The sequence below is a fragment of the Archocentrus centrarchus genome, chromosome 14 (assembly GCF_007364275.1).
Source record: "Archocentrus centrarchus isolate MPI-CPG fArcCen1 chromosome 14, fArcCen1, whole genome shotgun sequence".
Classification (NCBI taxonomy): Eukaryota; Metazoa; Chordata; class Actinopteri; order Cichliformes; family Cichlidae; genus Archocentrus; species Archocentrus centrarchus.
The window spans coordinates 21,092,665-21,120,495 of record NC_044359.1 but is presented as its reverse complement, the minus strand read 5'-3'; the positions used below and the strand labels follow the sequence as shown (position 1 = coordinate 21,120,495).

The 27,831-nt window shown below is 38.9% G+C and overlaps 1 protein-coding gene across 1 annotated transcript; it reads right to left on the bottom strand.

Annotated features, from left to right (window-relative positions):
* Positions 1-2,538: 2,538 nt before the first annotated feature.
* Positions 2,539-26,573, bottom strand: LOC115791556 (GDNF family receptor alpha-4-like). The gene is made up of 8 exons (XM_030745665.1): positions 26,127-26,573; positions 17,321-17,587; positions 17,133-17,225; positions 16,679-17,048; positions 13,191-13,300; positions 12,549-12,683; positions 8,677-8,813; positions 2,539-4,950 (listed from the first exon to the last, which is right to left on the bottom strand). The coding sequence occupies exons 1-8, from the start codon at positions 26,179-26,181 to the stop codon at positions 4,750-4,752; spliced, it is 1,368 nt and encodes a 455-aa protein (XP_030601525.1). The 5' UTR covers positions 26,182-26,573; the 3' UTR covers positions 2,539-4,749.
* Between the last annotated feature and the right edge of the window lie 1,258 nt (positions 26,574-27,831).

The following is a 27,831-nucleotide window of genomic DNA, read 5'->3' as shown; positions in this document are numbered from 1 at the left end:
GAATTTTTCATACTATGAATCCAGGATTTACCAGACAAACTTTAACAAAACATTTTTAGTTTCATACTTTAATTTGAGGGTGGCCATGATAAAATCACTATTGCTGCCTTAGTTTTAAAAAGTTGGAAACTGCTACCATAGTGTCACACTGATGGCACGACAAATTATCTCACATCAGTGAAATGCTCACTCGAGGAACTGAGGAAGACCATATGCTTTTTCACATTTCTTATTTATCAAGTTATTTATTTATTTTTATCAGAGATCACTTAAAAGAAAAGAACCAAAAATCCTAATTGGATTTGCACTGTGTTGCACTCTGGGCTGCAGATGACCCACACCCTCTTCCTGCACTAATGCCCGAGGCTATAAAAATAACAACAGCAACATTGTGTAGAAAACCGTTGCCAGCGATGGTTTCCAGTAAATGGGCTAAAATGTGAAAAACCACTCAGAATTTGAGAGCTCCCACTGGTCATAAATAACAAAATGTAGAAGATATTTTTACCTCGGGGGGATTAATAAAGTGTAACTTAACTTTGGAGACAGCTGGCTGACTTTGGACATAAACAACAAAGGCCCACAGCCGTTGTGCTGTACTTTTTGTAATTAAAGTTTCCATTGCCGCCTAAAAATCATTCCACTGTAGCTTGTTCATGTCACAGCGGCTTCATTTTGTATGTAGACAACCCCAAACCCTGTAATCACCTCTGTCAGTCAGTAGTGAAATGTAAAAATGAGAGTCCTCTCTCTATATAAAGTCCAAAGTCAATACAGTATATCAGCTGGAAAAAATAAAATGACTTATTAGTCTGAACAACTGACTTTCAATTAGAGCTAATTAAGGTGCAAATAGTATTACACACTCACTGTAAAAAAAAAAATTTACATATCAGATTTTTTTTTTTTAAATCTGGTCCTTAGTAGGGCTTAATATTAAGTAAATAAAACCTCAGATGAACAGCAAAACATGACATATAGTATTAAACTCTGTCATTATTCACTTAACAAAAATGAATAATGACAAAATGTAGAAACAATGTGTGAAAAGCTGAGTACACCCAACAATTCAGCAGCTTGTAGAACCACCTTTAGCATCATTTTCTGTTTGACTTCATCAGTCTTCTTTACAGTGCTGCTTCAGTTCATTGAAGGCATTTGTTTATGCACAGCTCTCTTAGGGTCCTGCTGAAGCATTTCAGTCGGGCTGAGGTCTGGACTTTGACTGGACCATTGCAACATTGATTTTTTTTTCTTTTTCAGCCATTCTGTTGCAGATTTGCTGCTGTGATTGGGATCATTGTGCTGTTCCATGACCCAATTTGGACAAAGCTTTAGCTGGCAGACAGTCGCCCTCACATTTTTCAAGAATATTTTGGTATACAGAGGAGTTCATGTCAACTTAATGATGGCAAGGTTCCCAGGTCCTGTGGCTGAAAAACAAGCCCAATCATCATACCACTATGCGTGACAGTTATTATGATGTGTTTGTGCTGATATACTGTGTTTGGTTTTCACCAAATGTGGCGCTGGACAAACATCTTCTCTTTGGTCTCATCTGTCCAAAAAACATTGTTCCAGAGGTCTGTCCTTTTTAGAGAGAAGGGGCTTGCTGCTGGCAACCCTTCCAAACAAACTGTAGTTGTTCAGTCTTTTTCTAATCATGCTGCCATGAACTTTAACATTTAACATGCTGAGGCCTGCAGAGTCTTGAGATGTAGGTCTTGGGTTTTTTGCAGTTTCTCTGAGCATTGCACAGTCTGACTTCAGGATGAACTTGTTGGGACATCCACTCCTGGAAAAACTGTCTTGAATGTTTTCCACTTGTGAATAATGTTTCTCTCTATAGAATGATGGACTTCAAATTGTTTGGAAATGGCCTTCCCAGAATGATGGGCAGCAACATTTGCTTTGCTGAGATCACTGCTGATGTCTCCCCTGCTTGGCATTGTGTTAACACACACCTGAATGCGTCACACCTGCCAACTGCCAAACATCTGCTTTTAAAGAGGTGCTCAGACTTAATCATGTGGATTTGATTAGCAGAACCTGGCTGCTACTTACCCTTTTAATTCCTGTAGAAGCAGTGAGGGAGTACTTTTCACGCACTGTTTCTACAGTTTGACTTAGTTTTTGTTAAATAAATAATGACATTGTGCAACATTTAATTATTTTGTAGTCCATATGAGGTTGTAGTTCCCTAATTTTAAGACTTGTTAATGACCTTTTTGTTTTTTTATTATGTCCTGATAAGTAAAACCTCAGAATTGACAGATGATGTACTTCATTTTTACCAAGACTGTATATGTAAACATGTATTTAAAAAATGGACTAATTGACTTAATTTTCACTGAAATTCACATTACAAAATTACCAGGAGCACTTTGGAGTCCCACTGGGATCTTTTCATGTAACACTTGTAGATGTACAAAAAAAGCAGAAAATGAGCCCTTCATTCACAGCAGTCATTTCTCAAAGGCACTTTTCAAATTTCCAACATGACTTTTATTTATTTATTTTTTAAACAAATTGGCACACTTTCTGCTATGTCACAAAATTACACAGTTAATACACACTAAGGTCAGCATTATTCAGCATGTCTGATATGTTTTTACAAGAAGGTAAGCATGTGAAACAGTACTGTACACAGCCTCACCACATCCATGATATAACATAGAAATTGTGTAAATTGGTGATATTCACATAGTTTCTTCTAATAACTCAGTTTTATGAATGGAAGGTAAGCTTTTTAAAGCCACATCTGACATAAATGTTTACTTTACATAGTTTACAAATATAAACAAACCCTCATGAAATGCGAACATACATGTAAACTCACATTAAGTCATTAAGGCCAGAGTGCACAGGATGCAGTTACTGACACTGGATACTTTATAACTGGCTGCAGCTGATTCTGCAGTGTAACACTGATGAGTAATGTTTCTCTGTCATTAGCGGCACGTCTCTCAAGGTTGCTTTATAAATGTGAATGCCTGCTGGGTGTCAAATCAGACTATTACTTCACTTATTCTGTCCAGTTATGTTCCCTTGGCATAACTTGGCTAACCGTGAAGTCATACTTCAAAACTTTGCTCTCAACAAGTAACTGGTCAAAAACTTGCATGATGTCATTTTGCCCTAGAGTCAGCAATAGTCACTGCAGGTGTACTAACCTTACAACATCCATTCAAAGTCCAACTTTAACTTCCCTAAACTTTGAAATAGGATAGACTGGCAGGGGAAGAGGGTTCATATGCTTCCAGCATCTTTCTGCCTTTACACTGTCAAGACACATCCACAGTTCAGTCTTCATATTAATAAACAAGCCCAGCAGATGGGGTGACTCAGTCTCAAGTCACCCATCAATGCAGTTACTCCATTACATATTATTTTCTTAAAAATGTGAATTTGTAATTACAGTGAATTGATGGTACATCAGTTTATGACATGTGAGAGAACATGAAGCAATTCTCTTTGCAGAGAGACCAGCTATTTCTTGCAAACTCGTCATCAAATTAGATAAGTTTATCCCTCTTAAAAAAGCTTCACTATACTTCTCTTTACCTACACCCCTGCAGCTGCATAATTTCACAAGAAAATGAGCCATAAGAGGAAAAATCATTAACATCAGCAAAAGATATTTCAGGCAGAGAGAATGGCTCAATGTGCTGCTCAATGATCAGAGCAGCCAGCAGGCTTTACAGCCTCCTGTGTCCGTCCCTATCGCTGCATCTCGCTCTCACAGCATCTACAGTGCGTGATGGTGAAGGCGCACTAAAAAAACATCTCCTAAGGATAAAAGAAGTGAGAGGGTATGACAGCAGTAAATTGGCTTTTTCCTCCCCTGAGCCCTACTCTAGACTTCCCCTGCATGCTGAGCAATTTGAATTGTGCTGTAATTGCTTATGTTGCTTTTCTCTCCTCGTCATTTCTACAAAAGAATTTGATCTCATTGCTTTTGCCCGTGGTTGAATTCTCAGCCACTCATTGCGGTAGGAATAATACTAAGTGGCGTGTTAACAAAAGAAAGAGAGCAGAGTGACTCTTGCTCTTGGTTTTTCGGCGCACGAAATGCAGAGAACCATGTACAATGCAACAACACACTGGCTTCACATTTTATCACTTTTTAAATGAAGCAATTTCAAAAAGTGTTTCGTTTTTAGTAGTACAAAGCAGCTTAAGTGTGTCGCAGTTTCTTATTAGCTTGTTGTAAAGTGGATTATCTTACTCTACCACAGTATGAAGGAGGGAGAGGAAGAGCCGAAGGGGCAGCAGAGAAACGAATGTGACACGAGTCATGAAATAGAAATCAAAAGCCATGCTCATGCCTGGTTGCAGTGGAGTAGACTGGTTATGGGTTTTTTTGGGAGCACGTAAAGTGTATGCAGCCTTGGGCAATGTGCTTCTTGTTAAAAGAGGGGTTTCAGTGTGAAGCAGGCTCTAGATAGAGCATTTGCCCAGAGAAAACCTCTCAACTCACTCATGCTCTCATGTTGTTCTCTTCCTTTCAGTTGAGCAAAGACAACATGGGTACAGCAGGACTATGGATATCTTTTAACATCTGAGGAGGCTCAAGAGGAAAAACTGAATTAAAAAAAAATTCAGGATACAAAACTAGAAAAAGAATAAAATGTTACGAGTATTTACATTTCTTCTTCATGACTGTCCTCTGAGGTTCATTCTGAGTGCTGAGATGGATTTGACAGCAGTAGCGAGTGTAAAATGTAAGTGGAGAATGAGATGGAGGCTTCAGTAGCTCCAACACTTCCAGTCTATGATGAGCACAGGCAGCAGCAGTAATGGGTACACGGGTACTGCTTGGTTAGCTGCTCCTCGCTGGCTCCCTCTAGCACCCGATTCTGTGTCAGAGTCCTTTTCGGAATAAGGCGGAATGACGTTGAATTCTTTGCTTGCTTCTTCCTCTTGTTCCACTTCTTCACTGTCTTCTCTCTGCGAATACACAGGAAGAGAAATTCTTTCAATTAACACGTGTGCTGGAGCATGGAGGAGAGGTCAGGAAGAGAAAGTCTGCATTAACCCAGAATCCAAACCACATGTAAAAAATATCCTAAAGCCAAAACAGCCTTGGAGCTAAGACATGGCTTTTGGGTTCACAGCAAGACTCGGTGCAAAGTAAACTTCGCCTGTGCTGGATTTTATACATAGTTTGTGTGATCTGAAAACGAATTAAGGCATTAATTCTGATAATGGTTGTAGCTTTTTCTTGAGATGGTAATTTAGGAGAAAAAGCAAAAGGATAATGCTTCACTCATGTCATCAGATGGAAGTAATCTATTTATCGTAGACATTGTACAATTTTAGTAGTCAGTTTTTATTGCTGTTTTTATACTTTGCATGCTTTTTTTTTTTGTTCGTTTTGTTTTATTTTATTTTTTTAAAAAAGGTTCTAACTCAGGATGCCCAGGGGATGAAAAGTGCACGGACAACAGATACACAGTTATAGGAGGGCACGAGAAGAGAGAAACATGGAAGGAAATGAAAATTAGTAACTAGGAAGCCATGGTGAGGAAACAGTCACTGGCAAGCCGCTGCAGCGCTAAGCATAAAGAAGGGGCAACTTAAGAGCTAGGTCAGGGTCACAAATGGGAGAAGCAACAAGAAATCTGCAGCAAAGGACTCAATCATTGTAACCATCACCTCAATAAGATCCCCCAGGGTGAAGACCCATGGCAAAAGACTAACAAGTGCTGCTGTAGCTGCTAAGACAAGCCAGAACATGTTATTGCTTTGCTGTAGCTCGCAGAAACTTCTTTAAAGAGCTTTTTTCATCTATGGTTACAAACATTGTTCTGTGATTTTGAGTTTTTACATCTAGTAAATTCCCAGCAGCCGTATTCAGCTCGCCCTTTGATTTGGTTTGATTTTACATTTTTATGTTACTTTTTTTTTTTTTTTTTTTTGCTATCTCTCCTATGGGCTTTCAGTAAATTTGAATGTTTTATCTTTTTTATTGTAATTTTGTTTTGGATTACACCTGTTAATTGTGAATATTCTTTTTCATCTATTCCTTTATTTACCACTCTCTTAGCTGCTCTCCACTCAGTATATATATAAAAAAGAGGTGTGCTGCCCTGTAGCTCCATTCCTACTGAAATCTAAAGATAATTACAGAACAGCTGAAATAACTGTTTTAATAGTTTATTGCAATAGAAAAAGGAAATAAACAACTGCACCAAGACCATGAGACCATCAAAATAAATGTTATGCTAGTAGGAAGTTGGTAAAATTGCAGCTGCAGTATATTTGTCCTTCACACAATGTGAAGTGTGAGAGTATATGACTGTCTGTCTCTCTGTGTTAGAGATGAGATAGGCTTGTGATTGGCAAGTAGGCTAAAGCTAATTATCGGTTTGAATTCTGCTTTTATTCATAAACTGGATTCTGTTTTTTCATCCTTATTTATGCCAGTAGACCTTTCTGTGTTTGTGATTGATTGGTCACATGCTGCTAACACTGCCTCTCATTGCTAAATTAAGAAACTCTGGATTGACTTACTGAGTTGAAAACTACCTTCGTGTGACTGCTTAGCCTGATTGTCGATGTTGGAGTAGGCCAGACAAATGATATTTGGGGTATGTAATGCAGACCCCCGGATCACAATGCATGCAGCAGAATTGAGCTTTGCCCTTTTTTTTATGCATCACATTAGGTTTGCTGTTTGTGTTAAAACGATGTAATTTAGATGGTTAAAAATAAAATGTAGGCAGTTAAAATACATAATGGGCTAAAATATTGTAAGCAAGAAGACAGCTCTCAGTAAGGAAACTGATACTCTTGTATCTTTTGCTTTTTCTCTAATCCCACAGTAAGTAATGCATTTTGGAACCTACTTTTAAAAAGATTGTTGCAGATATTGTACAGTAAGTGACCACAGGAGCACTACAACCTGTAAGGCTTTCTACTTGTATGACTTACAGTACAAGAAGACAGTTAAATTATGATGAAGCATACAACCCAGCTGTCCTTGACAGATTAGTAACACTCCAAAAATTACAATTTAAATGTAAAAATGAGGATCATAAGAACCTAAGACTTCTGGTAAGTCCGATCTATTATTAATATTAATGAAATTCTAAAAACCACATTTAGAAGTCTCACCAGTAATCTCCAACTTGCTGTGCAAAAGTTTTAAAAATGAAAACGTAAATGGAGAATGCTTAGAAAATTAAGCAGAAAGAGCACCGGTTCTCTAAGATAAACTTGTGCACATTTTGCGCCACACTTGATGAAGGTTCTTCATAGAGATCTTGCTATACTTAGACTATTCCAGTGTCTTCTGTGTTCTCATATAATTCAGTTCTGACTGCATTTGTATTTCAGGGCTCTGGGGAGCTGTATCAGCTGTCTCCAGGCTTCTGCTTCTTCTTGTCATTGAAGAAAGTTTTTTAAAACTCTGGCTATATGATTTGGGGTTATTTCTCTCATGTTGCAGGAAAATTTGGAACAAATCAGATGTCTCACCAAGGAACTGTGTGATGGATAAGAATCTAAAAAAGGTGTTCGGACTCTAAAGTGAAAACTTACACAAGTCAGCTGGCAGAAAACTCCCCTATTACCTCAATATTACTACATAAATCTATGCTGGGCCTCCACCTTCAATCCAAAGCAAGTTTGTAGTGATGTAGAAGATGTGGTTTCACACTTTTTGACAATACAGCCACACCTACTAATGACCTGTGTGTGATCAGAGGTTGCCTTCAGTAAAATATTAGGTTATTCACTAAATTTTATTTTCAGTGGTTTTGTTTAAAGCTATTGGTGCGAATAAGAAAGAAGCAAAGTTTAATATTAATAATCCATACAAGATTTTGCAAAACTTCTCCTTCTAGATATCACATTCAACAATCTCTCACTGTTGAATGACTTCATATGCTACATATTTTTCCCATGAGAAAGCCCCAGTACAGTGAAGCCTCCTGAAAAAAGGCACGGAGGATGGTGTGAGGGCATACTGACTTTATCTCAGATCTTTACTTTAGTTTGAGTTTTTACTTTTCCGAATTCAGAATGGCCTTGAAATTTCTCTGGCATTAAAGAGTAGAGGAAGAAACTTGTAGTACAGTCATCCATCCATTTTTCAGTATACATTTATTTAAGTTTCAGATTTTTCTCAAATCAAAGCATCAAAATATCGATGAAAGCATCAAAGGAAATTTGGAGTGCTGCAGTAGACATTCACTTCAGTATAGCCACAAGAATTCATAATCTGGACTTTTCTCAGTGAAACTACAGTGCATCATCTTTAAATGAACTGTGTATCTCAATGTCTTGTAAATCTACTAGGGGCAGAGCTTCTGTGCTATGAGGGTGGGTGGCCTGGGATAGGAGGAAAAGAAAATGCGGAATTAGGAGGATTAAAATAGTGAGAGAATGGAGAATATGAAGCAGATGGGTGTGCATACATGAATATTAAAATTAAGGGCTGAGTCTACTGCTGCAAACACCTACGGCTAATCCTCAGCCACAATAAGAGGTGGGGATAGCAGAGAGAGAGAGAGAGGGGAAGAGAAGTAATCTGAGTTTATACAAGGAGCTCCTGGGCCCAGCATACTGCGATAGTCCCACTTTGGTGTTATCACCTGATATACAGGCAACTGCCTCTTTAGCTGAACTGGTGCCACCAACATATGGTGAGAGAGTGTCGAGACAACTTACGCTGTTGAATTCAGGAAGAGTGTTAACACTGACGTGGACCTTCTCCTGGTAAATGCGTGGGGAGGGCTGAGAAGTTGGCACGGGAGAGTTTTCCACAGGAGGAGGTACAGAGATTCCCATGGAGCTGATGGCATTGCCTAAAAACAAAACCAGCAGGGGAAATCTTTAGCGTCACATCATTATTCATCCTTGAAGCATCACCAAAAAAAATTTTATCAGTGACTTTTCTAAGCAAAGTTAGAGCTACCAGTTCTGAAAATACTGCGTAACTGCATAAGAAATGAATATTTGAATATATTTGGGTTATTTTTTTTTTTTAGAAAATTGTGGCATGGTAGTGCAGTGTTTAGCGCTTTCACCTCACATTATAAAGGTTCTGATTTCAAATCTGCTAGTCTGGGGCCTCTGCACATGGAGTAGACATGTTCTGCCTGTAACTACATGAGTTTTCTCTGGGTGTCCCAGCCTCCTCCCTCAGCCATTGGATGTATATACACACACACACACACACACACACACACACACACACACACACACACACACACACACACACACACACACACACACACACACAGAGAGAGAGCAATATATATCCTTTGGCATGAGTTCTAATAACTGAAATTTTCTGACTTTTCATCAAATGCCACCTTTAGGTCAAAACTTTGTGCAATACTTCCTATGGGTTCCCTACATACTTGCAATACTTGCAATGCAATGAAAATAATTTAATTTCAAATCTCTTCCAGACTTTCCAAATGTCATTTTAGCTAAATCCCACAGAGAGAACCTCCTGGCTGCCACAGACAAGAAAATATCAGCTTTGGTGTGAACAGTTATTACAGAAACTGATTGATTCCATGCCCACGTGTTGCCAAGCAGTTCTGGAAGTTAAAGAACAGTAAATAAAGTACTCAAATATTAACATTAGTACTGTAACTGTCTGTGATCTCTGGTGAAGCCATTAGTGGGTCTTCAAATACTTTTACACATTTTCTACTGCTACTATATTTGAACTACAGTTATGTGAAAAACTAAGTACACCCGGGTGGCTCAGTGGTGGAGCAGATGACCGCACACATATGCAGCGCTGAGGTGGCGTGGGCTCAAGTCCTGGCCCTTCGCCAGCTTGCCCTATATCCTTCCCCAATTTCCTGTCTCTATAGACTGTCGATAGAAGCCGCTGTGGCCAAAAAGTTTTTTAAAAAAATGAACATTTAACATGCTGACTGAGGCCAGTAGGGTCTGAGATGTAGCTCTTGGGTTTTTGCAGTTTCTCTGAACATTGCACGGTCTGAATTTGAGGTGAATTTGTTGGGATGTCCACTCCTGGGAAAATTGTGGCATTGTGTTAACACACATCAATGCTCTAGACCAGCAAACTGCCAAAATTTCTACTGCTATAGAGGTGCATCTGGCTGCTAATTAGCCTCTTAATTCTTATCTTTTCACTGGACTACGTAGAATCTGGCAACTGTATTTTAATGTTTGATCACTTTGAATTAATTTCTTATGCTACTTCCATATACTATTACATATTACCTGTGTGATGTTTTAATTTTAAATGCTATGATTATATAAACACAAATAAGTGCAGTTCCCTTCCCTTTGCTGGAAGAGAACTGCTGATCCACTCTAGCTTCAACTTGTCTGACTTTAGCAATAGGGTGGGATACATAAAAGGCAGATAAATATTAATGTGGTCATTAAAATGAGTCATTGTAATATTTGTAATATGCTGCATTTGTTTTCCCTATCTTCCTTTTGCATGGGTGTTCACTCAGCTAATTGTACCCTGAACCCTACTTTTGGATGACTAGGACAAATCATTTGATGCAGAAAAGGAAACACAGATTAAATGTTTAGTGTATGCTGGACATTTACTGATTGATTGGTGGCTGGGCGACACAATGTGTAATTACAGTTTACTTACGACAACCTGTCTGACCTCTAACACTTATTCTTGTACTCTTATTACAGTATAGTATATAGATAACAATGGGTTCTACTATATTGTAATGTAAAATGTTTTTAAATTTTACAGTTCTCTTTATACATGTACATATATACTTATATACTTATACAGCCGTAAACTGAGATGATGCTCTTCCATCCATTCTGGTTTGGCAACAGTTCAACAAAAAGCCACATTATATTTATCAGATTTGGTGAAAGGATTTATTGACTCCACAGAGCTTGGAAATCAGATTCACATTTGGCAGCCAGCCACGCACCAGGCATAGTGTCTCTTGCCATTGATTTATTTATAAGAAAACATTACGGTTCAGTGGTTTGCCATTTCAATCATCAATTATGACCCACCTAATTTGAATTCTGTATTCATGCAAATTTAAAATGCTCAGTTAGATCAGAATCCCTACATTAATTTAAATAATACTCACATTTGACATCTAAAAAGTAACATTTCCTCTGTCACTGTGCTGACACAGGGAGATTTGTCAGCTATGACACACTTAGCAAAGAGGAGCAGCGTGTTTTAATTTTGATTTGCAAGACAAATCAATTACTTGTGTTTTCACTTAAATGTTCCAGAACGTATTCTAATAACACAAAATGTAAAAAAAAAAAAAAAAAAAAAAAAAAAGGACAAAAGAGACAAACAATAAAATAAAAACAACTATATTAAAAATGAAATGCACATATACAACCAAAAGCTTACAGTAAATGGTCAAAAAGGTGCACACACTTTCTTGAAGTTATGATGACTTTACGTCCTCTTTACTGAAGTTTAAATATCCTGAAACTGCAGAGGTTTTATTTTGAAACACACCTGTCTGTCTGAATGGTCATATACAGTTTCTTTTCTACATGTCCATGCTACAGTGTTGTTTGGCCTATTCCTGCTGTTGGCTGTGAAATTAAAATGATACAGTGCTTTAATAAGGTGTTGTAGTTGCATAAGTACAAAATATGGGTCATTTTAGCTCATTGCTAGATGGTTGCTAGGCAACATGATGACATTATAATATAGAATGTATAATTCAGTTTTTGCAGATATGAATGAATGTTGCTGTTGTAAAATTAAAATGACAGGATGCTTGCATAAGGTGTTATAGGTGCATAAATGCTAAAAACAGGTCATTTTAGACCATTGCTAGGTGGTTGCCAGGCAACCTCATGGTGTCATAATATAGATCGCACAACTGAAGTTTTCTGGATATAAATGAGATGCTCCTGTTGTGAAATTAAAATGACAGGATGCTTGCATAAGGTGTCACAGGTGCATAAATGCTAAAATAGATCATTTCAACCCATTGCTAAGTGGTTGCCAGGCAACCTGATGGTGTCATAATACATCGTGTATATGTGGAGTTTTGTGAATATAAGTTAGATGTTATTGTTGTGAAACAAAAATGATATGATGCTTACATGAGGTCTTATAAATACTAAAAACATTTCATTTTAGACCATTGCTAGGTAGTTACTAGCATGATGTCATAACATATAATGCACAATTTAGATTTTGTGGAACCAAATTAGATGTTACTGTCATGACATAAAAATGATATAATCCTTTTATAAGGTATTAGTTGCATAAATCATAAATAGAGGTAATTTTTTTTTGCCCATTGCTAGGTGGTTGCTAGGCAACATGATGGCGTCATAATATCTGATATAGATAAGAACCCTAAGGGGCCAAAGATGTACCTGTGTGCCAAGTTTGGCTGCTCAGCTGTATTACAGTAAGATATAAGGAAAAATCGAGACCTTAAATTTTATTTGTCTTGAGCCGTTCTAACAGCTGCTGTGAGCACCGCATTCGTTAGAACATTTTTGGCATTCCTTTTTTCTTCGGATAAAAAGCCCTAAAGTTGTTCTGGGCTGCCTTCCCTAACCTTTTACATCATACTCACGCAGACAAACATTGTTGGTGAACATTTGCAGGATGCGCTGACAGCCCTGCCATTCATTCCCACTGCCTTCACATGTGCACCACTGGGACACCTCTGTGCTGCTGTTGCTCACATAGTTGGGAGTCATGATAGTTCCTGGTTATAGAAAAAGACAGGAGTCATATTGCAGGTGCAACTTTATGAACTTATAAAATCATATTTCCTTTTGCCTCAGAATTTTATTTTCAGCACACACCTCTAAGAAAGGTAAAACTCAGACTACTAAAGTATTAGATGCCCTGCAGATATGGTGTCACCAGCTTTCCAGCTCTAGATATTGATAATTTGGGGTATCCAAAATTACATTTTTCGTGTGAAGCGCAAGTGAAAATAATATTCCCCACATTATTTTGTTGAGCTGCTGGAAACACAATTTTTGAATGTGTTGCTTATAAATGATGCTAAAAAAGAGCAGCAGCTGAGGACCATTTGTGCACCACTGTAGATTTATTTTGCATAGCAAACATTATACATATCAAATATCATTGCTAAACAACTATTACAATGAGTTCTGTGTGTGGCATTCTGTCAGGTTTTTTTTTTCTGAACAATACACTCTTTCAGCCTCTTCTACCACTTTAATTTGTTTTTCCTCCACCTCACCTATGAGTCCAGCGTAAGCCTTCAGGCACATGGCTCTGCTCTCTCGCATACAGCCAGAGGCAGAGAGAGGGGAGGGCTGGCAGTTGTGCTGGAAATCAGCAAACCGGGATCTGAAACACACACACACACACACACACACACACACACACACACACACACACACACACACACGCAAAGAAGAGAAAACAGTTTTTCATGTGTCAGCACAGAGAAACAGAGTGTGCATTTTAAAAGTGTTTTGACAATTCCATTTTGGGATTCAGGGTTTTGCTGAATGAAAACAACAAGAGCCACACAAACAACAACATAGTATAGGAGCCCAACACACAAAGAGATAGCTGTGCATGTACATGAAAACCGCCTGATACTTTAGTAAAACTTCAGAAAATGACGTTTTCTTGCACACCAACACCGGCTTCATTTCTGTGGAAACGCACACACTGTCATTGTCAGTGCTGACACCGGTCATTTGAAAGGTGTGCAAATCATATGTTTTAAAAGTAGATGATGTCTTTGAGGTTTACAATCAACCCTTTCCACTCGGAGGTACATATACAATTTGTATCGCTGAAACACAACCTGCACACTAAACAAAAAGACTGCTGGATGCTACAACAATTACGACTAATGAGGGATTGTTGTGGTTCACTACTTTTGTATAAAATCTGGGTTGTCGGAATTATCAGAATTTTTGGATTACAGTCAACAGCAGCAGAGTCTACTGAGTCATTCATTTCTGGCTGGAGTTAAATTTAAAATCTTTGTTGGAGTTTTTCAAATCTCGGTCTGGTCTCGTGATGAAAACTTTTTGTAGTTCAAAAAGTGTCTCTTACATATAGAGCCCAAGGTTGTGGTGTTTGGCCTCGCAGCTGTGTAGGTGTTCCTAACTGAGTCTTTTTTTTTTTTTTCCAGGCTTTAATTTTAAAGAGTAGCCTAGGGCTTATGACGTTAACGTATTAAATATGCACACATTTAGTCATTTGCAGCTGAATCATTCAAAGAGTTTATCAATAATCAGTGGAGCTATACATGCACTGTACATTAAATAACTGTGATATGTGTTTTGATGCTGTTCCCACACTTTTTGGCATAGTAACACATGGCAACAGGAGTGAAACAGGAGAACCTCATATCTTTTTTTGGTTAAAAAAAAAAAAGCTCATAATGCCGCATGATGAAAGTGTGAGTGTTGCATCACCCTCTTACTTTCAACTAACTCTCAAGTATTTTTTTCTCTTTTATCATTACTAACTTCTGATATTCAAATGCACACTACATTCTAACTGGACACTTTTTTGGGTACACCTTGCTAGTACTGGCTGGACCCCCCTTTTGCCTGCAGAACTGCCTTAATTCCTCACAGCATAGATGCAACAAAGTGCTGGAAACATTCCTCAGGCATTTTGGTCCATACTCACATGACAGCATCACACAGTTACTGCAGATTCGGCTACACATCCATGATTTGACTCTCCCAGTCCACCACATCCTAAAGGTGCTCTACTGGATTGAGATCCTGTGACTGTGGAGGCCATTTGAGTACAGGGAACTCATTGTCATGTTTAAGAAACCAGTTTGATATGATTTGAATTCAGTGACATATTGCGTTATCCTGTTGGAAGCAGCCATCAGAAGGTGAATACATAAGGTGATGGACATGATCAGCAACAATATAAGGGCAGGCTGAGGTGTTTAAACTCCAAAGAAAATATCCCCCACAGCATTACACCACCAGACGCAGCCTGAACTGTTGCTACAAGGCATAATGGAGCTGTGCTTTCAAGCTGTTTACACCAAATTCTGACCCTGATTTATGAATGTCGCAGCAGAAATTGAGACTCAACAGACCAGGCAGCTTTTTTCTAATATAAATTTCTCTGAGTTGCTACCATGTGTATGGCTGATTAGCTATTTGTGTTAACAAGCAGGTAAACAAGTATACCTCACAAAGTGCCCAGTGAGTGTCGTTATATCCATTTATGAACAATAAGTAGACAGAGCTTGAACAAAAACTGGCCTCACAAATCATCCTGATGAGCAGGACCCAGAAGCTATGAATTCTGGGTCATTGAAAGCAAACTGGTCTGATCTTTTGCTCCCACTCCTGTGTCTGTAAAAAGCAGCCTCAGTGGTTGTGGCCTCAAAGGAGCTGTCACCTGCTTATATTTCCCTACCAGCAGACAAGAAAGGATACAGTACATTCAAGGCATAAAATATTTATATTCTAAGACTTTAATCTTTGAGTTACAATGCAATGGTATGCTGAAAACCCATGGGGTCCTGGCATTAATATGGATGTAACATTCATATGTACCACCTGCCTAAACCCTGTTGCAGACCAGTCACCCCCATGGCAACACCACTCCCTGTTAGCAGCAGTACAATGCTCCAATAAACCACAAAACTGCTTAGAATACTATAAAGAGCTAAAATTGATGATCCAGTCTCCAAACCTCCCATATCCAAATTCAATGAAGCATTGAAATTGGGATCTGGGGATGCACTGCATCAAGTCTTACCCCACCCCATTAAAGAACTCAAAGGCAGTGCTGACAACATCCCAATGCAAACACCACAGGACACCCCAAATATCCTGTGTTCATGCACTGATCAGTCAGAGCTGATTTGGTGGCACGAGGGGACATAACATTAGTTTTTAATTAGATTGTAATTAAACTTTAAAGCTAATAGCGTGTGATGTGCACTGGATCTGTTATGTTCAGGATATCTTGGATTGTATAATTTTACTGACATGCTAAAGCACATCTGAGAAAAGTGCCATGAAGCATTTACAAAGATGATTTTTAAATTGTTGGCATTTAAATTGTTTACATCTGCATTCATATCAGCGCCTAGTTATCATCTTTCCATTTGCTTGTGCCTTGCTACATTATCAGTAATAAGTTTGAGAAAGTATTCAGTACTAGAACCAGCTTGCACTCACTGGAGATTTAGATTTATTCCCACACTAGTCATCTGGGATGTGTAGCTCACACGTCACCCTTAAACTCCTACATGTTTGTGCTTTAAGAACAAGCTTTTTTAATTAACTCATTCATCAGTGAAAGGAAAATTCATTTGCACCACTTCTGTTGATTGATCATTTAAGTTATTTTAGTTAAAATGTGTTAATATGATTTTCTTGCCCTAATAGTAATCTGAATATCCTGGATTTAGTTGATACAAAATTGTATCTCACTTTGAGCTCTAGAAAAAGATGATGCCCGTATTTCTTTTTTAATTAAGAATAAAGTCAGTAATGAAAACTAACAAAATGGGAGACGCTCATCTAAATGTTGCTCAACAGTGCCACTAGCTTTTTAAAAAATGGTACTGTGTGTTTAATGTTGCCATTTGGAGGACTGTAAGTCATTCCTCATGGTTAACTTTGCAAAATTTGTGGCACATCTTTGGATGCTTTTTCTATTCTGGGCCCATACAAAGAGCACTTAATGTTCTGTATCAATACACTCAAAAAGCCATCTTACCTACACAGCTCATCTCTGGAGCAGTAGTTCTGCAGGCTGAGGCAGTTGGGCTTGCCCACTCTCTCCTCCCCTCGCACATTCTCCTCATAGGAGCATGACGGGACGATGGTTTTCCTCCGGCGCTCCCCACACAGAGTGTCAGAGCAGGGACAGAAGAGCAAAGCAAAGCTGTACTCCTCTGGCACACGCTCCAGGAAGCGCCGCAGGGCTTTGTGGCATTTCTGGCGGTTACAGCTGTTGTCAGAGACTGTTGCTCGCTTGGTGCAGGCTACAACATATTCTGACCGCAGGGAGCCGCATTTCTCGTACAGGCCACAGTCCTGAGCAGCCTTCAAACACTGGTTTTGACCATCCACAGTAATAGAGGAAGCTGGGGGAGCAATACACACCAGGAAATAAAAACTGGGACCTAAATGTATCTTGAGAACAAAACCACACAACAGATATACTCTACCTGACATGATGGAGGCCATACGTGACATCTCTATGTTTCTCACCAGGTTTAACTTCAGTTCTTCATATGGAGACACTTCATACTCATCATATGCTAAAAAAAGCATAACAAAGACCACATGCATAATCCAGCTGAGAATTCAGCACACACAGAGACACACACACACAGACAATAATGCTAAAGCCTACCTGCAAATCTCACAGTCCAGTAGACCTTGAGGCAGTGTTCCTCCCTGCGAGAGCCCCGCTGGCACTTGCAAACTTGAAGGGGACGATAACGCTGCAAGGAGTTCTGGGCCTCCAAGCACTCCAATCGTGCATCTGCGCCGAGGGGCGCCACGGCTTCCTCAGCCGCACAGTACTCTAGCAATCGATAGATGACCATGCAGGACTGCTCCTGGATGCATCCCTGCTCAGCCACCAAACAGTCTAAGGATGCAGATACTGTTACACCACCTGCAAGAAAGGTTAATGTTGTAAGTGGTGAAAACTGTGTGTTGCCAACATAATTGGATTTATTATCCCACCAGTCAGGACTAAATAGGCTTTAATTAAGGCAACAGAGCAAGGTGAGTGCACCCCATAAGACCTAAACAGGTTATGATCATATCCAGAAAGGAAGATTAAATTGAAAACCGAAAAGTGTAATAGAGCAAAACCTCTAGTTCTCATCAAAGAGACAAAGGAGAATAATTTAACAACACTACAGGAGTATGTTATGGCTATAATAATTTTCAAATTATTTCCTCATCTTCCCAGTGGGCATCCTAATTGAATTTTCTTATTTGTTTGTTTTTTTTAAATGCAACTTTAAATAACACTTGTGACTTTTTTTTTTTATAAGTTTATTATTATGTTTAGCACAGTATTTGTATGAATGGGAGTTGCACCATGTCCTTATAAACTTTTAGAATGCTTCACCTCACAATTTAGTACGATGGAGCCAGGTATTATGAGTTAGCTTCATCTCTCAGTTTAAACAGTAAACTGATTTTGTTTTTGAACTCGGTGAGAAAGATGAGCATAGAGCTTGGCCAAATATTTAGTCATATATGTCCTCATCTGCTACCCCCCCCAGAAAAAGATTTTAGTCACTAAATTAGCACTGCCATACTGTTTGATTAAACCGCTTAGTGGAGGATCCACCGATGTTTTTCATGATTCATCCCATTAACTACTTCTTCATCTACTTTTTGATGTATCCCATTAAGTGCAGCATTACTACTGCTGACATCTCTCCAAAGTGTAATTTTAAGATTGATTTCCTACCTTTTTTCTGATTTCACAGGATGTTCTCACAGCGAACATTTTGTCTCTTTTATTTTTGTGTCAAATCAATCTTACTACCATATTAGAAATCTGTCCACACTGTCTGTTCAAGTGCTTCTTTGAAAGATTTAGGAGTCAGCATTGCATTCAGAAGCTAGGAAGGAAACTCTGCCGAAAAGACAACTAGGCATGTGGTGAGAAAAAAAAAAAGAATCTGTTAGTTTCCTGCATTAGAAGGGATGCCATTCAACAGCCAGCCCTCAAGACTTGGATGCGTCTTTGCTCTGCAAATACTTGAATCACCACCAAGAGAGCATTTCCGGAATTGGCCACTCCTATGTCACAGTAATTGGCCAAAAAGTAAAAGCCAGTAGCTATCTAGAAATCAGCAAACATGCATAGATCGTTTGTTTTTAAAAAAAAATAATGAGAGGCTCTGATAACATAATAAAAATCTACAAGTTTAAATATAAATGCGTTTTAAAAAATGGCTGTCATTCTCTTACATCTGTCACACTGGTATTTATTAGGCTATGTTCAGATACATGTGCTCACGAATGTCTTGCAAAAAAAAAAAGCACTGCTGTTATTATTGCAAGACACTTGAACAGCTAGGGGCAAATCCTTTTCAGCACAGTTCCTTCCATTTGGAACAAGCTTTTTACCAATGCCAGACACAGTCTCCACATGTAATGCCACAGACAAAACCAATTTATTCAGCACTATTCAGCACTTCCCTTTTCACTTCCAGTTTTACCTTCACACACAGACTCAATCTGGATATCAAACTCAGACAGTGACTCAATTGAAATGTCCACCTTGAGGATGTTCCCCTACTTACGCACATATAAATACAGCTACCCCTGCAAAATATGCGACTTAAGGATGCTAAAGGTCGCATATGTATTTGTACAAATGTACTGCATATCACCAACCACATTTTCACTGCATCTCTCTCTAGAAAAACATGTGGGTCCATTGTGATTAAGCATGAAGCATATTTTGACTGGCAGTGTTCTGCCTAGAATGACTACGAGTGATAAACTACAAATCATTTCTTAATGCTGATTGCTGCTCAATAAAAAAAAAAACAAAAAAAACCCCACAATGCTGGAAGGCCAGAGGCAGCCCGAGGGAGACGAGAGAGAGGGGGGGGGGAAAAGTCCTCTTCAAAAAAAAAAATAATGTATCTGAAGAAGCATTTCAGGAAATTAATTTTCTCAAATGTGACACATTATTGTCCCCACAAATTACACTTGATACACAGTAATTCCAGACTTAGAAGGAAAATAGCTTGGGTAGGCAATATGCACTCACTTTTCCCACTTAAGCTCATTAATTTTCTATATCCTGTCACTTTTTAAGTGCATATAATGAATAGGCTGGCAGACATAAAATGACGTTGTACAGGAATATATTGAGTAAATCATCATGTTTAAACTAATGCACGCCTGCTAACAAATCTCTGTACCTATTTCATCCTCACATATACTTATGATTCAGTACATTAACATTTACATCACATAAGCTCATATGCAAACACACGCGGCATTGTGTTAGATTGGTCACACACTTCGATTAAGCTCCTGCTGACTGGCGGCACAAAGCGTGGCTGCAATCCAATTCTGCTGCTGCATGTTTTGCAATCTCAGGCGCCACATGAGGTCCACGTCTCACTTTGGCATGAGACATATCATAAACAGAAGCCATGCTTCATTGCCGCAGCAGGAAAACTTCCAAAGCTACTGCTGTGACTCCATAGGGTGAGGTGGGGGGAGAAATAGTAACACACAGGGCAATCAGTCCTATTCACAGTTACAGCATCCTAAGATACGTAAAGGTGATGATTACCTGTCTATCTGTGCATCATGACACCACGATAATCCTACCAAAGTATTACCTCCCACCATTTTTAGCTGCAATCTAAGTAGGCTTCATGTAATCTCCAGTTTATTCATTATTCTTTCTCTGTGTTTGCTCCTTCGGGCTTACACTTCATAAAGACAGACTATCAGCAGTTTTAGTTTGTGAAAACCTTTCGTTGTGTAAGCTCACACATGCACATACCAACACACGTATACATCAGAGATAACAAAAACCTCTATGAAGTGCAAAGCAGCTCTTTTATGTCTTGTCCAGCAGGCAGGTCAGAAGTTCATTTTAATAACATTATTTAATGCTATGATGATAAAGAAGCGGTGGGACCACGCTATGTTTTTTGTTTTTTTTTTTTGCAACAAATTGCAACAGTAAAAGTCTGCATTAAGGGAATTGTTGGCATAAGCATGGGGTTTATGTTTTTCAAGATAAAAGAAAACAAAGAAAAGTGAGTGGGAGATTAATTACTGTGATATGTGAGCCATAATGCACTCTATTGATTTCTCACTGGGCTGATTAATGGAATCTGCGAGCTGATGAACGTTGAAGTCATAAACGTCAAACCATACACCACATACCGACATTCACAGAGGGACCAACTGGTTTGGCAATTTTCTCTTCCGTCCTTTCAAACACACGGGATGGGTTGTAGAGCGCCCAGATTGTTGGGCAGTAATTTGACTTGAGAGGAGACCGTGGCGGGAGAGTGTGACTCTGATGTGAAATCTGCTCAGAAATTGTGACAGAAGGGACTTCTTGGAAAGAAGTCACAGACTCAAGGAGCAAATGGAAGCACGGCAACAAGATGGAGCAAAAGGAGAAATATGCTCATGGCAGCCACGAAGTGTTACTACGTGTACTCATTCATCGGCAAACCAGTGGGATTCCTGTCTGGGCTGTTCATAAATTTGAGTCTTTACGTGCACGTAAAACATTTCACATAAAGATCTGCATTTAAATCTGACTGGAATTGCTGACAATCAGTAGCTACAGTTTTGTGTCAGGGAATTTTTCATTTCAAGCGGAGCTATAATTAAAAAGGACTTCTTGCAAGCTTTAAAATATGAATACTTACTGTTCTTCTGGGTCTTCTAATGAGTATATTAACTAAATATGAATTGAAACCAGAGTTTAAACAAACAAAATAAGGAGCCTGAAGATGTCAGATTGTGTTTGGGTAAATATTATTATTAGCAGTTAAACACAGATTTATATTCAACTGTGGCTTTAAGCTGAAATCCCAATGAAAATGTTAAACTTTGACGAGGCTAATGTTCAATATCCCTGTAGCCCTATTTTGTTCATTAGTGGCGCATTAAAGGGACTACACTTTTGGCATCCCAGAGCTGACCTATGACTGTATTGAGACTTCATTGGGATATTGTATTTATATGAAATTAACCCACCAATTGACCTCAAGGCACACACACACAAAAAGAAATTTCTAATAAATGGGAGCAAATATCCCGCAGAACATTATGCCCAAATCAAAATGTGTAATCTGAACACTGTTCCTCGTGCAGTGTGGTCAGAGTTGTTTCCTCAGGAAGGACACAGATGGTTGATCAGTGCTGATTAAGGCTTCAGTGGCTCCTTATTGACACAATCATTTCCACTGGGAATTATGTAAATTCAAACATTTGGCTCAGCGTCCTCTGGCATTAAGCCTTCTTTTAACATTAAACATATGCTTAACAGTTTGCACATATTCTCTTTGTTATAAGAAAAGTTTTGCTACTGCCCTGGGCAGCCTCAGTCGAGCAGTTCTTTTAAAAGAAATGGGAAAAGTTTTTTTTTTTCTATAATAGAAAGCTGACTTATTTAGTGTGTGAACTCCTGCTGAGATTACTCTTATTTAACATGCTATTTCAAAGTGTATGCATTTCCTTCAGATGTGCTGGGTATTCTGGACTTATTAGTGCTCAAAGAAAATTTTTCAAAAGAAACAGAAAACAAAGTTAGTATTTATCAAGAAAACACAACATCATACATTAGCAATCAAACAATAGCTACAATATACTGCATTAAATTTTGTTCTCCCTTGTCATTGCGCTTACATACCTATATGACCTCTCTCTATTCTGCATTCAAGCATCTTCCTCCTCAGTCATGTCACGAGGTCTTCCTGCTGGATTTATTTATTCTCTTCAACTTCCTTCATTTTTCTTTTAGAAATTAGCTCATCCAAATCTCTCCACACTTAAGGTGCACAAGCGCCATCTTTTTACCAGTAGCAGCTTTCTTCACATGACCATATGAGGACAACACTGAGTTACTTGTCATATCATTAAAAAAAAAATCATCAGAAAGAGCTGATTCCTTGCCAACTTCTTTTCAAAAACTTGATTGTGGAACAGCCCTTCACGTGTCCTTATATAACTTGCCAAAACTACCTTGCATGTATGGGCAAACCCATACATATTGCCCCAGTGCAACATAACAGGGCTGAATCTCTGTGTGACTGCGGTGCTGAAAACTTATATACAGATCCACTTGCTTAACCACTTTTTATATACACAGTCCAGAGAGAAGACTCAAACCCTGGGGTTATGTGCCAGTGCTATGCAGCCCCCAGTAAAATGGAGTCAGGAGTAAGTGAATCAATGTGTGACCTTTCTCAGTATTAGCTGCTCGATAGAGAGTTGGTGAAGCAGCAGGTAAAGCTGTCTGAATCCAGAGGTGACAGCTCTGCTAGTGAGGAAAAACATCATCATTTCATCTTTGGAATCAACAGCTACCCAGTGCATCTAGTACATGGATAATGTCTCACTTAATGAGGCGTGCCAGTGGATTGTGCAGCCACATCACGCAGGCAGCATCCCTCCACTGTACTCCAGGTAAAATGCATCAGGTGCCGCATCAGCCAGCTAGGGTGTCTGGATCCGTGTGAATATTTCAGGTTTCTGCCTTCTGCTGCCTGATGCAGTTCTAAATTCCAATGTGCCAAAAATTTTCTTGGCCAGACACACACACACACACACACACACACACACACACACACACACACACACACACTGGCAGTTTCCATCAGGCTGTGGATTTTTGTTTGTGCCATCAAGTGTGTGCGAGCAGCAATCAAGATGCAGTGCACACACCAACAAATTGACTATAATAGCTAGTCAGACATATAAGTGATACAATTTAACATTTAAGAAAGTGTTTTTCATGCTTTTAGCTTGACAGTGAGAAAGCAGGTGTCATTCAGACCTACGTTTAAATGCTATCCTTGATCTGATCATTCTAATTAAAATGACTCCTTTAATGCAATATACCAAATACCTGCATAGTCAGAAGGGCCATTTCATATTTTTTATCTAAGGAATATTCAATGGGCTTCTTGCCAATTTAATTTTTGTGTGCTGTCACCCTAAACAAAACTAAATTACAGGCACAGAGAACATCAAGACAATGCCTCAGCGTTTAGAGGGAGAAAAAGAAATGCCTTTGGCACAGAGAGAAAGATAAAGAGGCTGAGAATTGGATAAACCAGTGTGCATGAGGTGAAGTCAAATAGCCAAATAGAAACTCCAGAAAGACTAGTCCACATATGACGTGTGTAACTTTACACAGCCTGAAAATGAGCTCTAATAAATTTATGACAACCGTGTTATGGCTCAATCACGTCCACTAAATGAGCTACGAAAATAGCAACACTCAATCAGCAGTTGCAGCCTCTACTGGGACTTTAGCGATAATCCTCAGGGGCCTGGCAGCAAAGGGTCAAAGTCAGGTTAAATATCACTCCACAATAGCCAGATTTCTGCTGATATAGCTGGCAAACATACTGTTTCCACATTCAAAGTGATCACATGCATTATTTGTGGGATTTCTTTCCACCACACTATTCACCTTGGGAAAGAAGCAGGGATTCAACAGTGTATGCAAACAATAACTGAAAGAATAACTGATATTTCATTTGAGTATTAGGTCATATACGCGACCGATAGCTTATATGCTTCAAAGTCAATTTTACAGAGTAATGTTTTTTTTTAAGAATGAAATCTTGAAGCTAGGACTTTTGTTCAAAGGGGAGAAAATTTTTAACCTATACACACAGATCTTATTCTCCTCTTTCATTTTGAACATTTCAATCTTGCCGACAAACCTTTTGGGAAGGCCAGTGTCATCTTCCTGTTCTCACTGCCAGTGTTGAGACCTCAAGTTGCACAAGGTCAGATATATTGCAAGGTAAAAATAGCATTGCATGAAATGGAATAGAGTTCAGAGGGGCTAGACTATTTATACAGTACCTATAGATGTAGCTATAGGGAATGTCATTATACTAACATTTAACAGTCTGAAAAAAACAAAGCAGCTCTGCAACAAATTTGTCCAAAACACTGAGACCAGATTCTGCACCGATTTTTTTTTTAATGATGTTGATTAACAAAATTAAAATCTAATAATTTCTTTTGCAATCAGGTATAATGTCAGAACTGAACATCAGTGAAGACTAATTTGCATGTGTAATGATTCAGATTTCGATTAATTAGCACTTGAAAATAGCTGCTTTTCTTGGTGTGATTCCACCTTAGTGCCTGGCAGGTGGGTCTGACACACTTTATGATATTCTGTGTGTGTGTGTGCAGGTTTTGACATTCACGAGAAAGCATTTATCATCTAATGATACTAATCTCTAATGGGCAGCCTCACCTGATGTTATCTGAACATTCCCGGATGCGGAGAAGGCTGCACCTCCTGTTCTTCTGGCATAATCCAACAATTACAGTAATTGCATGAATTTCTGCAGTGAATAGCACAGGGTGGGCGGTAGCTGTGTTTCATGTGGTCTGTGTTATATTAACAATAGATCAAGGTACATGACATGTAAAGAACCACAAGCGCTGATGTACATGACACATGAAAAAAAATGATCAAAATGGACATAACTCTAAATGGGTAACCACAGACCAGCAAGCTTTATGCTCCACCGAGACGGCTGACCACATTACTGACTTCAGACAATGTAACTCACTTGTGAGAAGCTTAATTTGTGTTCACACTGTAAATCCACGGATCCTACTGAAATGTCAGATATTAGAGGGAGGGCTTTCTCTATTTGATCTTCACAAAAGACAATGACTGCTGAAGCAGTGACACTAAATGGTCTCTTTTGTTATTTCTATGAAGTTGTGAATGTCATCTGTCAAATTTAACCCTTCAACCTAACCACTTCCAATGCGCATTTTATGAAAGAAAGAAAAAAGGGCACATTTTCAGCCTTTCCAGGACACCAGTTCAACAGTGCATGTGATATGTGACATACCAAATCAGCTTTCTCAGAAAGAACAGACCTGAACACATTATCCACATGTAATATCTGAACTTCTGCTATTATTTGCATTATTTCATGGACCTATCTGGTTTTAGTTTGAAGGCTGTCCCAAAAGTTTTTTTTTTTAATCTCAAACCTAAATACAATATGATTATCTATGAATCTGTGTCCATCCAATGTTGATTCTCCTTCTTATGCGTGGACACAAAGTGTTTCCCACCCCAGCTACCAACAAGCCAACTACTATTCAGGTCACATAGATAAGGTGGATATAAGTACTATACAAAAAATAATAACGGAACAGCAATAAAATTAATTTAATTCCTGTGTCTTCATGTGTGTCTGGGCTTGTGGCTTCATGGTCTCTAATATGCTGTTATTCATTCATACATTTACATGAAACATACACAAGAACACACACAATTTCCTCTCGAAGTTGTGGGTACTGAAAGAAAATATACCTTTTGAAACATCATAACTGTGAATCATACACTACCACATGTCAGTCTAAATGGGTGAAAAAAATCTCACTTATTCTCTTCAGCTGTTCCAAATCAGAAATGTGCTGCTTACCATGAGAGAAAACATTGAGCAGAAGTCCAACGATTATCATCCTGTCCGGTGACATTGGATAGTTAGAGATTAGGAAACTCGCACCCGGATCGCTGCAGCTCAGTGACCCGACTCCTGCCACATCCAGCCTCCCCTGCCGCTGCGCCCGCACGGACTGAGGCTGATCGGATGGTCTAGTAGCCTATACAAAGTTGGCAAAACTGAACAGGAGCGATTCAAGTTCTCGCGATTTTTGTTGTCCCATTTATTTTTCGGATCCCGGTGAAATTGATCTCTATCGGAAGCATTCATCCGATTCCAAAATCATTTATCCATAAAGAGAAAAAAGAAAGAAAAAGAAAAAAGTTTCTCTGCAGCTGATCACGAGAAAGCTCCCATCAGCCAGACACTGTACTGTAGCCTCCAAGTGCGAGCGTTTGCGCTTCTGTCGCCCTGGCAGCTCCACAGTTGTCCAGCCAGAGTTGAGAGCAGACTGTTGAGACTACACGGCGCAACTCTGTTAAAGGCGCAATGTGATTGGCCCGTGCAGCGAGCGAATATGCCCACGAGGATGTGAAAATGTTTCCAGTGGGAGAACAGCTGGGTTGCAGAAGGAAAATCCGGGCATCAACTTTATGGACAACAAAGTGCATTAAGCTATTGAGGTTGAGTACAGCATTATAATCAGAAAAGTTAACACTATGCTGTGAACCCACTGAACTCTTCATTTGTTGCTGTGTTCAAAGCAAATCTCCACTGAATGAACATGAATGCCTTCGACCTTGAAGCTTATAATAGGTTTTTGTGCCTTGCCAGAATGCATTCAGTGGAAATCTGAAGAAACCTATGCTTTGTTTCCATTTGGACCCTATGTCCATGGTTATAAATTGGTTATTTTTCCTCCACAGCTGCCTTAAATTAAACAGGTCTCATCCTTTGCTTTGAGACCATAGTCTGCACTTCAGCACTTTCCCCATTCATATCAATTTATAGCAGGAGTGGAACTGTGAGATCTTAATTTGTTCCAGTGCTGTAGCTGATCTGTGGGGAGAAATATGGTTATCCACAGAGGAATACACTAAGAAATACTTAAATAAAAGTACTCACCTGTGACTCTAAGGGGATCCCCCCCCCCCTTTTTTTTTGTTTGTTGTTGCAAGCAATAATTACCATTCTCCATTTCATTATATCATCAACTGCTTTCACATTACACATATCATTGTTTCACAACTTCTGAAAAAAGAAAAGAAAAGAAAAGAAAAAGCATCTGTGAAGGTTTTGGTATAGAATCTGAGTTGTCTTTTTTTATAAGTTGCTCACGGACTTTTTTTTTTTTCTTTTCTAACTTTAAGGCATTTGTTTGTGGTTTCATGAAGTTCACAAGCCTACCAGTTTTTAAAATACTGCACTCAAAGTATGATTAAATACACCCACAGCTGCCTCTCAATAAGAGAGAACAAAAGCAATTAAAAATTGCAACGTGCATGCAATTGACCTGCTGTTCTTACTGTAATTAAAAGCAGAGGAATTAATGGATTAATTTACACATCCTGTTTAACTGTATTCTCAAGTGGCAGCAAGAAATACAAGTGGACAGTGACTGGCATTAAAATGCACATGCGGCCAAACAAAGCATTTAAAAAGGAACTGTAAAAATCACAGGGCGACACAAGACCTTCCATGCAAACCAAACATTTTTTCCAGGGTGCTTCAGGTGCTTCTAACA